At 38.5% G+C, this 13,824-nt stretch overlaps 1 protein-coding gene across 2 annotated transcripts in view; it reads right to left on the bottom strand.

The window, feature by feature from the left end:
• Positions 1-13,824, bottom strand: part of LNPK (lunapark, ER junction formation factor) — an 80,269-nt gene that overhangs the window by 31,549 nt on the left and 34,896 nt on the right. For both annotated transcript variants that reach the window (XM_079781757.1, XM_079781758.1), the window contains exons 7-8: positions 10,910-10,993; positions 10,776-10,827 (exon numbers count right to left, since the gene is read on the bottom strand). In XM_079781757.1, coding sequence (XP_079637883.1) covers positions 10,776-10,827; positions 10,910-10,993 — 136 coding nt within the window. The remainder of the gene's footprint in view (positions 1-10,775; positions 10,828-10,909; positions 10,994-13,824) is intronic.

The raw sequence follows: 13,824 nt of genomic DNA, 5'->3' as shown, positions 1-13,824 counted from the left end.
ACGCTCAACACAGGAGCTGCCCCCTGGTGGTCAGTGCGCTCCCACAGGGGGAGCGCCACTCAGTCAGAAGCCAGGCTCATGGCTGGCGAGCACAGCCGTGGTGGCGGGAGCCTCTCCCTTCTCTGTGGCAACACTAAGGATGTCCGACTGCCGGCTTAGGCCCACTGGAACTGGCCTAAGATATCATTTGGACATTCCCCGAGGGCTCCCAGACTGCGAGAGGGCGCAGGCCAGGCTGAGGGACACCCCCCCAAGTTCATGAATTTCATGCACCAGGCCTCTAGTTTATTACACTTACTATCTGGCCCGTTACAGAAAGTTTTATGATCCCCCTAACTCAATAGCATAAAATTCAATTCTATCCCCATTCCCACCAATACCTTACTTGAATGTTGATGGTAACATCTCAAGTAAAGAAGAACGTATAGATTTTTAATTCTACATATCACATTAAGTTATTATAAATCTTGAACTAGGCTGAAACTAAAGAAGTTAAATTTTAATTGGCATTATTGGTAAAAATGCACACTCCCACAAGCAAAATACTTTAGATTTGGACTTTGACAGTTAAAGATTTTCACGAAAAGTTGATTGCAATGAAGAGTACAGCTCTAGCATCAGATTTCAGTTTACTACAATTAACTCTACTAGTTAAGAACCTGGGCCCTCTGGTCACAAAGGTTTGGTTAGAATCCTGGCTGTTGCTACATTACCTCAGATGGGTTAACTTCACTAAGTCTATGTTTAACTCACAAAATTATTATGAAGATTAAAAAAGATAATATCTATAAATTAATAGCTCACACTTATTGGATTACATATTATTTGAGATAACATGTTTTCACGCAATTAACTATTTTCAAATGACCAGTTAACTATAATTATTGGAGTCAACTAATTTTCCATTGATTCTTAATGTAGTCTCTAATCCAGCCCCTACAATAATAAATTATAAGCATGTCATCATTATATAAATAGAACTATTTTTATATTTGGCTATTTTCCATGCAATTTACATAGAAAGTTTCAGATTTTACCTGGATTTACTATATCCTAATATCTCCTGCAAATTATTTGATCACTTAATAATTATAAGGAATTCACAAGGAACACCTTAAAAGTTAGTTACACATTAGCAAAGCCATTAAATGCTACAAAAGGTACTAAGATCAATAAACTCATATTAAGATTTGGCCATTTAAATTAATTTTCAAAAACAAGGCATCAAATATTATAAATCATTTTTAGCTAATTTTCAGATAAAAACACAACTTAAAAAATGACATTTCTTCCAGATAAAGTTTAACATTTATTATGTTATATTAAAAGTAGCTATTATCTTTTTCCTTCTTGAAGAGAGACCTAAGGCTGCTTCCTCTGAATGTGCATTTACCCTGTAAAAATTAACCAAAGCACATTTTTAACATCACTCATGTGCTACTAAAAGGTGAGGTTTATAACTAACTGGTAAGCAAAGAACACCATGTCTAACATTCCATAAAAGAGACTTAGCATAATAGTTTCTAAATTTAAATTTAGGCAGACAAAGGGGGGAAATGATATACAAGAGTCAGGAAAGGGAGAAAATAGTATCATCATTTTTAAAAAATAAAAAAGCAGGTAATAAAGACAGTATAGTGATTACTAGAGGGAAAGGGGGGTGAGGAAGGTAAAAGGGGGTATAGGGGGATAAATGTTGAGGGAAGGAGACTGAAGTTTGGGTGGTGAACACACAATACAATATGTAGATGATGTATTATAGGATTGTACAACTGAAACCTATATAATTTTATTAACCTATGTCATCCCAATTCAATAAGAGTTAAAATGTCAATAGTTAAAAATAGCTAGTGATACAATCTAAATCTACACTTGGTAAAGTGTTATGAAATATTCTGGTAAGGCTTGATTTAAAATATCTAAGATTTGCCCTGGTCAGTATGGCTCAGTTGGTTGGAATGTCATCCAGTACACCAAAATGTGGTGGGCTCAATTCCTGGTCAGGGCACATAGCCAGGTTGCAAGTTCAATCCCGGTTGGGATGCATACAAGAGGCAGCCAAGCAATGTTTCTCTCTCACACTGATGTTTCTCTCTCTCTCCTCCCCACCCCCCTTCAAATCAATTTTAAAAAATAAAATGCCTAAGATTTCTCAACTTTTAGCCACTCAATGCCTTGTGTTATTACTACGCCAAATAGTTTCTAGTACTCAAAAAAGTAGTGATATTAGTTATATTAAATATTTCCTGCATTTAAATATAAAGTAGCCATCCCCAAAAAGATTTACCAAGCATTCCACCTCAATCTGGCATCCTCTCTAATAAAATGGTAATATGCAAATTAACCATCACTCTGCTACATAAGCCATGCCCACCAGCCAATCAGGGCAAGTATGCAAATTAACCCCAATCCAAGATGGCTACAGCCACAGAGAGCAAGGTTTCCCCGGTAACAAAGGAAGCCAAGCTTTCTGCCAGCCGTTGCAGGCCTAAGCCTCCACTCAAGCTACAAAGTTTCAATTATAGAAGGTAAACAAATTCAAACAAATGGGGGCAGAATGGAGCTTGAGAGAGCAAGCCAGGGTTGCCGGCGGCAACAGGGGAAGCAAAGCTTTAAAGCACACCCTGGCTGGGCCCACCTGCTTAAGGCAACAAAGTTTCAACTGTAGAAGGTGAATTAACTGCCACAGAAATGGCTGCCGGAGCCCCAGGCTTGGCTCCGCTCCAGGCTACAAAGTTTCAATTGTAGAAGGAAAATAAATTCCAGATACCAGGGCCTCCCCTTGGGTTGCCAGGGGGCGTGGCCGGCCTGCAAACCACCACAGGCCCCTCGCTCAGGCCGCCCCACACCCCAAGGGAACCCCCACCCTTATCTGTGACACCCTTCAGGGCAAACCAGCTGGCCCCCACCCGTGCACCAGGCCTCTATCCTATCTAATAAAAGAGTAATATGCAGATTTGCCATCACTCCAACACACAAGATGGCTGCCCCCATGTGGTCAAAGATCTTGCCCCCATGGGGACACAAGATGGCCACCACAAGATGGCCAGCAGGGGAGGGTAGTTGGGAGGGACCAGACCTGCAAGGGAGGGCAGTTGTGGGTGATCAGGCCAGCAGGGAAGGGCAGTTGGGAGGGACCAGGCCTGCAAGGGAGGGCAGTTGGGAGCAATCAAGCCTGCACAGGAGGGCAGTTAGGGGTGACCAGGCCGGCAGAGGAGGGAAGTTGGGGGCGACCGGGCCTTCAAGGAAGGGTAATTGGGGGGGATCCAGGCCTGCAGGGGAGGGCAGTTAGGGGCAATCAGGCTGGCAGGTGAGCAGTTAGGCATCAATCAGGCTGGCAGGGGAGCAGTTAGGCATCAATCAGGCTGGCAGGCAGAAGCGGTTAGGGGCAATCAGGAAGGCAGGCAAGCGAGCAGTTGGGAGCCAGCAGTTCTGGATTGTGAGAGGGATGTTCAATTGCCCATTTAGGGCTGATCCTACTGGGATCGGGCCTAAACGGGCAGTTGGACATCCCTCGAGGGGTCCCAGATTGGAGAGGGTGCAGGCTGGGCTGAAGGACTCCCCCCCTCCCCCGTGCACGAATTTCGTGCACCAGGCCTCTAGTATACATATAATTCCTTTAAATAACCGAAATAATAAAGAACATGCATATGACATCTCTTCCTTTTACTTTCAAATTTTTCTAAAGTCTACATTCACTATATCATATTCAAATCCTATTCATACCAAGATCCTTTAACCCTTTGCACTCACTTGCTTTTTTCTCGAGCTGCTACCGATGCTAACCGTGTAGAGTCATACTCGACATCCGAGTGCAAAAGGTTAAATACAGCTTCTACCCTACTTCTCTACTGAAATTATTTTCTCAATAGGTTGATGGCTTTTTATTAACAGAAATGACTCCAAAATCTTCCTTCCCATAGAGGAAAAGCTTTTTGAAAAAAGAAAAAAGAAAAACTTCCCCAACATTTCACTCCTCAACACAACACAATCAGATTTTTGTGCTCCTTCTTAGCTTCCACAGTATCACCCACCACTGAAAGTACCATTGTTTTGGTCATATCACCATTATTGTCGTTAGTATAGCTGCTCTTTACCGATCCCTATTATCTGCTAGGAACTCACATTAAGTGCTTAATGTGAGTTTACTAATCCCATCTAATAAAGAGGGGATATGCTAATTGACCCTCATGCCATCACAAAGATGATGGCGCCCACAGCCAATAAGGAGGGAATATGCTAATTGACTGCCCCGCCCTCAAAGATGGCGGTGCCCAGAGCCAATAAGGGAGGAAATATGCTAATAGACTTCCCCGCCCTCAAAGATGGCAGCGCCCACAGCCAATAAGGCGGGAATATGCTAATTGACTGCCCCACCCTCAAAGATGGCAGCGCCCACACCCAATAAGGCATGAATATGCTAATTGACTGCCACACCCTCAAAGATGGCGGCGCCCACAGCCACAAGATGTCAGCTCCCAGTCCCCTCAGCCCTGCCAGGATGGCAGATGCACAGCAAGGCTAGCCTGCCCCCATGTGGGCCGGGCCGCTCCGTTTGCCTGCCTCCAGGATCCCCCAGTCCCCTCAACCCCCAGCCACCCAGGGCTGGACCGAGGCACAGGCAAGCCTCTGATGGAGGCTGCCCAGCCGCCCAAGGCCGGCTCAATGCGCAGGTAAGCCTTGGATGACTGCTACCCAGCCGCCCAGGGCCGGCCAGAGGCTCAGGTAATCAGGGCCAGCCGAGGCTTGCGCTGCCGGCAGTGGCAGCAGCAGAAGTGCGATGGGGCATCATCTTCCCGATTGCTGGGTTGCCTCCCGCTCCTGCGGACTCCTGGACTGTGCGAGGGGGCAGGCTGGGCTGAGAAACACCCCCCTCCAGTGCATGAATTTTCATGCACCAGGCCTCTAGTTTATGTAATATTTACACAATATTATGTACTAGTTAATTCTTTGAGATAGTTCCTATCCTCAGTTTTCAAAAGAAACCAAAGCTCAGAAGCTAAGTAACTTGCCAAGAATCTCACAGCTCAGAGATGGAGCCAAGATTCAAATCCCAGTTTTTATGACAACTAGAGGCCTGGTGCATGAAATTCGTGCACGAAGGGGTCCCCTCAGCCCAGCCTGCACCCTCTCCAATCCGGGACCCCAGGATCAGGCCTAAACCAGCAGTCGGACATCCATCTCACAATCCTGGACCACTGGCTCCTAATCGCTCACCTGCCTGCCTGCCTCGTCGCCCCTAACTGCCTCCCCCCGCCGACCTGATCACCCCTCACTGCCTCTGTGTGCCGGTCTGATCACCCCTAACTGCCCCCATTGCTGGCCTGGTCGCCCCTAACTGCCCGCCCCCCTGCCGGCCTGGTCGCCCCCAAATGCCCCACCCCTGCTGGCCTGGTTGCCTCACGCAGCCTGCTTGTTCAGTCGTTTGGTGGTCCCTCACTAACCTCCCTGCCGACCTGGTCGCCCCATGCAGCCTGCTTGTTCAGTCATTTGGTCGTCCCTCACTAACCCCCCTGCCAGCCTGGTCGCCCCACGCAGCCTGCTTGTCAGTTGTTTGGTTGTCCCTCACTAACCCCCCTGCTGGCCTGATTGCCCCACACAGCCTGCTTGTTCAGTTGTTTGGTCGTCCCTCACTAACCCCCCTGCCGGCCTGGTCGTAGGCAGCCATCTTGTGAGGGCATGAGGGTCAATTTGCATATTACCTCTTTATTATATAGGATGCCCTCACTCTGTTATATAACCTGTCAGCTACTATTGCCTCACTTGTATTCTACTTACTTGACTTTTTGCAGACTATGACAGTGGAAGCCTTCTCTATTATAACTCTGCTCATTGCTTCTGTCTTTTTCCTGGGCTCTTCTTTTTTCATTTATCCTTACACATAATGTTCCCTGGAGTTCTGCCATAGATCCTCCTACTCTATTTTCTCATCCTAGGAAGTTTTACTCAATCCCATGGTTTCAATAAGTATGTTGCCTATACTTCCCAATGATTCCTAATCTATATCTACAACCTCAACCTTTTTCCTGAGCTCCATTAGAAATAATCAACTTCCTATAAACCACACCATTTAAATGTAATTCCCATTCAACAGATCCAAAAGCAAATACATTATCTTTTACACAACCTACTATTCCAATTCTTATGTTCCTTATCTTGCTTAAAACACTAACATCTAACCAGTTACCCAAGCCAAAAACCTAGGCAATATTGTGACTTCTCCTCCCACTCCCCACTTCCCAAATCTGATTGCCATTGAGTCCTGTCAATCTACTCTTAAACCTGAATTCTCTTAAATCTCTTCCTTTTTCAACTCCTTCACTACAACTTTATCTAGTGCAGGCCTTTATCTCTTACATATGTTAGATGATATCCAAATTGATCTCCATGTCTCAGCCTTGCTCTCTCCAATCCATTCTCCATGTTAAAAAAAAAAAAAAAGTGTTCTTTCTAAAATGCAAACTTGATCTGAAAGTTCACCGAGGTTGTCCCATTTGGTAAATTACTATTTCATAACATTTAAACAAAATTCATGAATTAAAAATAGGTTTCCTTTTATTTTCTTAAGCTCAACACATTTATTAAGCAGCCACTATAAGGAAGGCACTACTAAATGGGACTCAGAGCTGCATTTAGAGGTGGCATGCAAAGATAATACAAAATACGCATATGCAAGGTAAGTGCCATAAAAAAAGAACCAACAAAGTACCATGGAGAGTTCAAGAAGGGAAGATATAAACTCAGTGAAGGGATGAAGAAAGGGTTTATAATAATGGTGGCATTTAAGATGAACACTGAAAATGGATGCGGATAGAAATGCCTTTGGTTAACTGTATTAAGGTACATGCGGCAGTTTCAAGAATCCAAAATTCTTTGATTTGCCTCCCATCAAATGGAGGAAGAAGGATGTAAATGTCCCCTCCCTTGAATCTGTGCTGTTACTGTTTGACCACAAAAATATAGGTGTACCAGTTTCTAGGACTACTTTCTGTCTCTTGAGCTGTGTGCTCTTAGAACCCAAACACCATGTTAGCAGCAAGCCCAAGTGACCCCATTAGAGAGGTCCAGGTGGAGACAAACCAACAGCCAGTTACCAACATGTTAGCCTTGTGAGTTAAGCCATCTTGGTAATAGATCCTTCAGCTCCTGTTAGATAGCTCTATCTGATGTGAGGCAGGGATGAGCTGTTTCTACCAAACCTTGCCAAAATTACAAATTCATGAGCAAAACAAATGAATGCTGTTTTCAGCCACTAAGTTTGTAACAATAGATAACTGTAACAGTATAGATATGACACTTAAGTAAAGAACACCCAAAAAAGAAAATCCGCTATTTTATAAGGTGTTTTCCAGATTTTCTTAATCAAATGTACATCCTCCCCAAAAAACAGCAAAATATAAAGTGCCATTCCATTTGCTCTCAAAAAAGATTAATGATTTATACTTTAATCTTCCCTATATGCCACGAAGTAAGTAAACTCTAAACTCCTACTTAAATAAGAAGTTGTAATCTATTTGCTAGAGCCATTAAATTTTTCTGCAATACTTATTGATTTCAAATTTACCTGTGGCAGTATACAATTGACTTTTCTTTTGTTAATTTCATTAAGAGAGATGTAGTGCTATATACACACAGGTAAAGAGAATGTAGAGGTGGCTTCCTTTTTGAAACAAATATAGAAGGGTCTGTTAAGAATTTATTTTAGCTACAGATGGCATCCTCCAATATTCTTATCAGCCTCTCTACTTCAGTCATTCACTCCTATCTATGGTCATCATCTAGTCCTTGTCATTAAGGATAACTGCACTCCTCTCAAGTTCAATCATCACACTCTCAAAACACACTTAACTTTCCAGCTATTTTGTAAAGGGTCAGACAGTAAACATTTTATATTTTGTTGACCATATGTGGTTTCTGTTGCATAGCTTGTTCTTATTTATTTTTTAGAACACTTTAAAAATATAAAACCAATTCTAAGCTCAAGAGCCATATAAGAGAGATTTGGGCCCAGATTTGCAGGCTGTAGTTTGAGAACCTTATTTTAATACTACCAATATCTCTGACTATCCATTATTCCCCTCTCATTGTCCTTATTTCCCTCATGATCATCTTAGATTTCATAATACAGTGTTATATCCTTCCCTTTTTGTATACAACTTCACTTCCCTGCTCCTTTATCACTTTATCCAATCCATTAGGCAAAATCTTAGTCCTGGTTAAAGCCAACTCTCTGCCTACTCCATGCCTGGTACCCATACAGCTAAACACAACTAGAAAAGACACATGCTTTAAATGCATGACCATTAACTTCAAGTGGATGTTAGTGTCCCCCGGCATTCCTACATTTTCCTAATCTATTTACTCTCATACTCTGATAGAGAATTATTTTATACCTTCTCTTCATAACTCCAACATCTTCCTCATCCATGCATTCTCATTAAGAAAACAGGTGAAACACAAATGCTTCTGCCTCCAGCTACCTATTTTTCCACTCCCTTTTACTCAAAATAATTGTTTCCGCCTGTTCAATTGTCTCCAACTTCTCTACTCCCATATTTTCTTAAACCCACCCTAATCAGGCTTTTGCCCCCATTCTTCAAGGTCACCAAGGAACTCAACATTACTAAAAATCAATGGTCAATTATTGACCCTCAATTTGTTTGGCAGTAGTTTTTGTAACAGATGACCACTACCTTGAAACACTCTTTTCAATTAGCATCCAGGACTCCACCTCTCCTGGGTTTCCTATCTTACTGACCACCTCTTTACAGTTTCTTTTTCTGGTTCATCTTCATTATTCCCAACAGCTGAATGTTAGCATACCCTAGGGTGGCCTTAGTCCTTTTCTTTCTCCACATTTAACATCGGTGGTAATCACATCCAGTCTCATGGTTTTAATACCATCCACATACTAGTGACACCCAAATTTATATCTCCAGCCCAGATAATTCCTGTTTGCCAGACTCATACTCAACTGTTTCCTTAATATCGCCACTTGATTGTTTGTCTAACAGGCATTTCAAACATATTATGTCCAAAATTAACTCTGTTCTTTACCACCATAACTCTAAAAAGCAGTTAATTACATAGACCTAGTAGAGCCAGGAATACTGAAACAATACACTCCAGAATAAATCTTTTTAAAGATTATCAGCTTCTTAAAGTAAAAAACCATATTATAATCATCTGTTGATTCTCCATGGTGCCTGCACATAAGTTATTTAATACACTCTTTTAAATGAACACTTCATTTATATGTAGCTAAATGTTAATTCTCCAGAAAGGAATATTTGAAAGCAGAATATTCTAAAGCAGAGAGACCACCAACAGTAAGTTTTATTGTTGTTGTTTTTAGCAATGGTTTTTCTATAATTATGACACGACATTAAAAGAAAAAAAATGTATTTGAATATCAAAGCTTCTAAGTAAAGATAAGTTTGGCTTCTTGAAGAAACTTAAGTTGCCTAAATATTAATAAATACTTAAGAATGTCAGTAAAGGGAATCATATATCTGTACTTTTTAAGTAAGAGTGAAAAGGTCATATTTTTTTAAATAACTGCTACCAACAGATTTTTTTAAAGTAACTGCAAAATATCACATTTTAAAAATGTATTCACTAAGATTATTTAAAAAGTATTTTTTGAAAAGTTAGTCCCAGTTATACAAAATACTGTAAAAATATAGAAACATAGCCTATAGACCAAAAAAAAAAAAAAAGTTTTTATAATTATTAGGAAAAAGTTTAAGTAGAAAATTTAAACTGATTATGAAAGTAGGAGTTTCATTGAAAGTATTGATGCCTATTTATTTTAATCATATGTAAACTTTTACATTTATCAAAAGAGCAAGCTAATGTTTCTAAAAACCAAAATCCTATTTATGGAATTATGGGAGAGGATGGAATTCTTCCCAATTAGAAAACCTAAAACTATTATAGCTTATTTAGTATACAGAGTCTTTGGGGACATTTATAAAAGAATTGACTTCTCAAAGTTCTATATGTCATCCCAACTTTATAATCAGACTACAATTCTGATGATTTATAAGAATAAATGTTAAAAAATTTTAAATAGTACAGTCTATATTGCAACAGAAGCCTTACAAACTATATTATTTTATTCTAGACAAGAGAACAAAGAGGAAAGCCAATGCAAACTCAAAAATATCTTTTCACATGGCAGTCTTGGAAAAACTTTATGCAACCACTTAAAATAATGACTTTTAAAGTTTACATAATAATTAATAACATAATAGTGATGATTTCACTAATAATCTGGCAATATAACCTCCAAAAGAGTTAATGTTATTAGATAGCAGTAATTCAATTTTTTCCTCATTTCTAAATTATTTTCTCTTCCTAAATAAAAGTGCTATTTCAGAAGAAACTTCAAATTTGACAAAAATCTTCATTAAACTTAATCTCAAAAAATAATAAAAATGTAAAAATTTTCTTAAAAATAGATGTTCCAAGAAATCCTTACTTAGAGGAGAAAAAATAATTTTAAAATATTGTTTAAATTACTTAGATTTCAAAAAATTAAACCAATTGTATAATTAGTCTCAATAGAAAACATCTTTGTCAACATAATCCTATAAAATCAAAATGAGATAAACATACTGCCATCATTCCAAGTCATACCCCAAATTACCAAATAAAAATTAACACAAAAGCATTCTACATAAGTTTTTATACACCTCTAACACATTTTTTAACTCACTTGGGGAAATATGGATCTTTCCAACAGCAGCAGCAGTTTCTACAAAGTTATTTACCTTGTCCGGGTCTTGCAGTTACATCTGGTCCAGCAGATGGCGGCTCAAACTCCTGTCAATTACAATAATGTTATTACAGTGATCTATTACAATGTGCAATTTATAATAAAATAGTAGTGGTATCACAGCCTTACCTTTGCTTTCTTTGAGTCTGGATCAAACCTTTCAAGAATTAATTTAGCTGTTTTATAAGTTTCTTTTTCCATGACTTCTTCAAGCTGCAAACAAAAATTTCCATAAATTCCACATTTTAAAACACACACAACTTATTTTATAAGTCCCATTCAAAAAGTGTTCAAGTATAGGCTTAAAATAAACAGCACATAATATATCCAGATAGCATGAAAGACTTCCTACATTCAAATAATTAAAATCCAGATTTTAAAATGACTTCTAACCTCTAATATGTTACTTGTATTTAACAGTTTTACTGCAAGGAAATACCAAATATTGCTAATTGTTTACATATAATGAGGAGAATAATTACATGCACCAACTTCAATAATGGAATGTGCAAAAATCTATCAGCCATCATTATTGGAAGTTATTAGACATGACAAGCAAATGACAGGCAATTCCTTAGATTTATTTCCTCATAGCACTTAATGCTATTAATTTAAAGAAGGTCGTTAGCCAAGAGCTTTACAAAATAAAATCTCTGTGCCAATTAACTGCTGTCAGCATCGATTTTAGATTATTTATTAGCAGAAGCAATTAGCTTGCTGCAAATGCAGTGAACACTCACTAAACTGGGAGAACAGCCATGGAATTTGCTCAAGTTACTTTAAAAGCTAAAGCTCCCCCTTTTTATACTTAGAATCAAATAACTTTAAAGAGAAAAAAACATGAACATTCTAATAATTAAAGTTAAAATTTTACTGAGTTCTATGCTCACACTAGAGACTGTAATTAAAATACTTCATTATTATAGCATTTTATTTACAATGCACTCAAGTCACTTTATGGGTTAATACTGGGTTTAATTTTAAAGTAATTACTAGTAAAGTATCATTTTAGCAGTTATGGCCCAATATCAAAAAAAGTTTAAGTTTAGTACAAGACAGTCATAGTTATAACAAATAGCTAATGTGTGGAATAAAATGCTCTTGCAAACATTGTAACAGGACCTTTTCCTTCTCAGTGACCACTGATAGCACCTTGGATTCATTAAATGTCATATTCCAAAGGACTTTTATTTTAATATGCAACACAGAACACACATACCAAATTAAAAATAGTTAAAAATATGTTGCCAGAATAGTAATTAATAGATTCCTTATGAAAAACTCAATTTAACATTTAAGCAGCTAAGTGCTTAGATGAATGATTTATTAACCTAGGTTTAGTGAAACTAAAACATTTTCCTAATTATTTCAAAATTATAATAAATTCTCAAAGCAGGAAAATTTAATCTTCTGATGTAAAGGAAATATCACTTTAGAGTTGGGGAAAAGTTGGTAATAAGGTTAGAGAAAGGATATATGATAGAATATATCCCCAAATAAACATAATCTATATAGAATATCAAATAACTGAATCCCTGATCTCTACAAATTAATTTTTGATGTTTTAGACAAGTGTTGTGGCAATATAACTTTATGTAGTGATAGAAATGATTTATATATAGATAACTACCAATGAAATTGAAGCAGTAATCAAATATCGTCCAGCAAACAAAAGCTCTGGTCCAGAAAGCTTTATAGGGGAGTTCTACCAAACATTCAAAGAAGAACTAAAACCTATCTCCTCAGACTATTCCAAAAAATTCAAGAGGAAGGCACACTTCCAACCTCTTTCTATGAAGTCAGCATTACCCTAATTCCAAAACCATATAAAGACATCACAAAGAAAGAGAACTACAGACCAATATCCCTCATGAACATAGATACTAAAATCCTCAACAAAATTCTAGCAAATCGGATCTAGCATCACATTAGAAAGATCTTACATCATGACCAAGTGGGATTTATTCCGGGGAGGCAAGGATGGTACAATATCCACAAATCAATAAATGTGACACATCAAATTGAGAAACAAAAATCACATAATCATGTCAATCGATGCAGAAAAAACATCTGACAAAATCCAACACCCTTTCTTGATAAAAACTCTCAGCAAAGTGGGAATAGAGGGATCATACCTCAACATAATAAAAGCTTTATGTGATAAATCTACAGCCAACATCATACTCAATGGGCAAAAACTAAAAGCATTTCCCCTAAGAACAGGAACAAGACAGGATGCCCACTTTCACCACTCCTGTTAGACATAGTACTGGAAGTGCTAGCTATAGCGATCAGACAAAAAGAAGAAATAAAAGGCATCCAAATTGGAAAAGAAGAAGTAAAACTGTCGTTATTCACTGATGACATAATATTGTACATAGAAAACCCTAAAGACTCCATCAAAAAACTACTAAACTTAATAAATGAATTCAGCAATGTAGCAGGATACAAAATTAACACCCAGAAATCTATGGCTTTTTTATACACCAATAATGAACTCACAGAAAGAGCAACTAAAAAAAAAAAACAATTCCATTTACCACTGCACCAAAAAAAATTAAGATACCTAGGAATAAACTTAACTAAGGAGATAAAAGACCTATACGTGGAAAACTACAGGACACTGAAAAAAGAGATAGAGGAAGATATAAACAAATGGAAGAACATACCGTGTTCATGGACTGGTAGAATCAACATCATTAAAATGTCCATAGTACCCAAAGCAATTTATAGATTCAATGCAATCCTCATTAAAATACCAACAGCATATTTCACAGATCTAGAACAAACTCTCCAAAAATTCATTTGGAATAAAAAAAGACCCCGAATAGCCACAGCAATCCTGAGAAAGAAAAACAAAGCTGGAGGGATCACAATACCAGATATATCAAGCTATATTACAAAGCCACTGTTCTCAAAACTGCCAGGTACTGGCAGAAGAACAGACATAACAGAGAACCCAGAAATCAACCCAAGCTATTATGCTCAATTAATATTTGACAAAGGAGGCAAGAGCATACAATGGAGTCAAGACAGTCTTTTCA

Source organism: Cnephaeus nilssonii (assembly GCF_951640355.1).
Source record: "Cnephaeus nilssonii genome assembly, chromosome: 10".
NCBI lineage: Eukaryota > Metazoa > Chordata > Mammalia > Chiroptera > Vespertilionidae > Cnephaeus > Cnephaeus nilssonii.
This window is presented reverse-complemented; position numbering and strand designations above follow the sequence as displayed.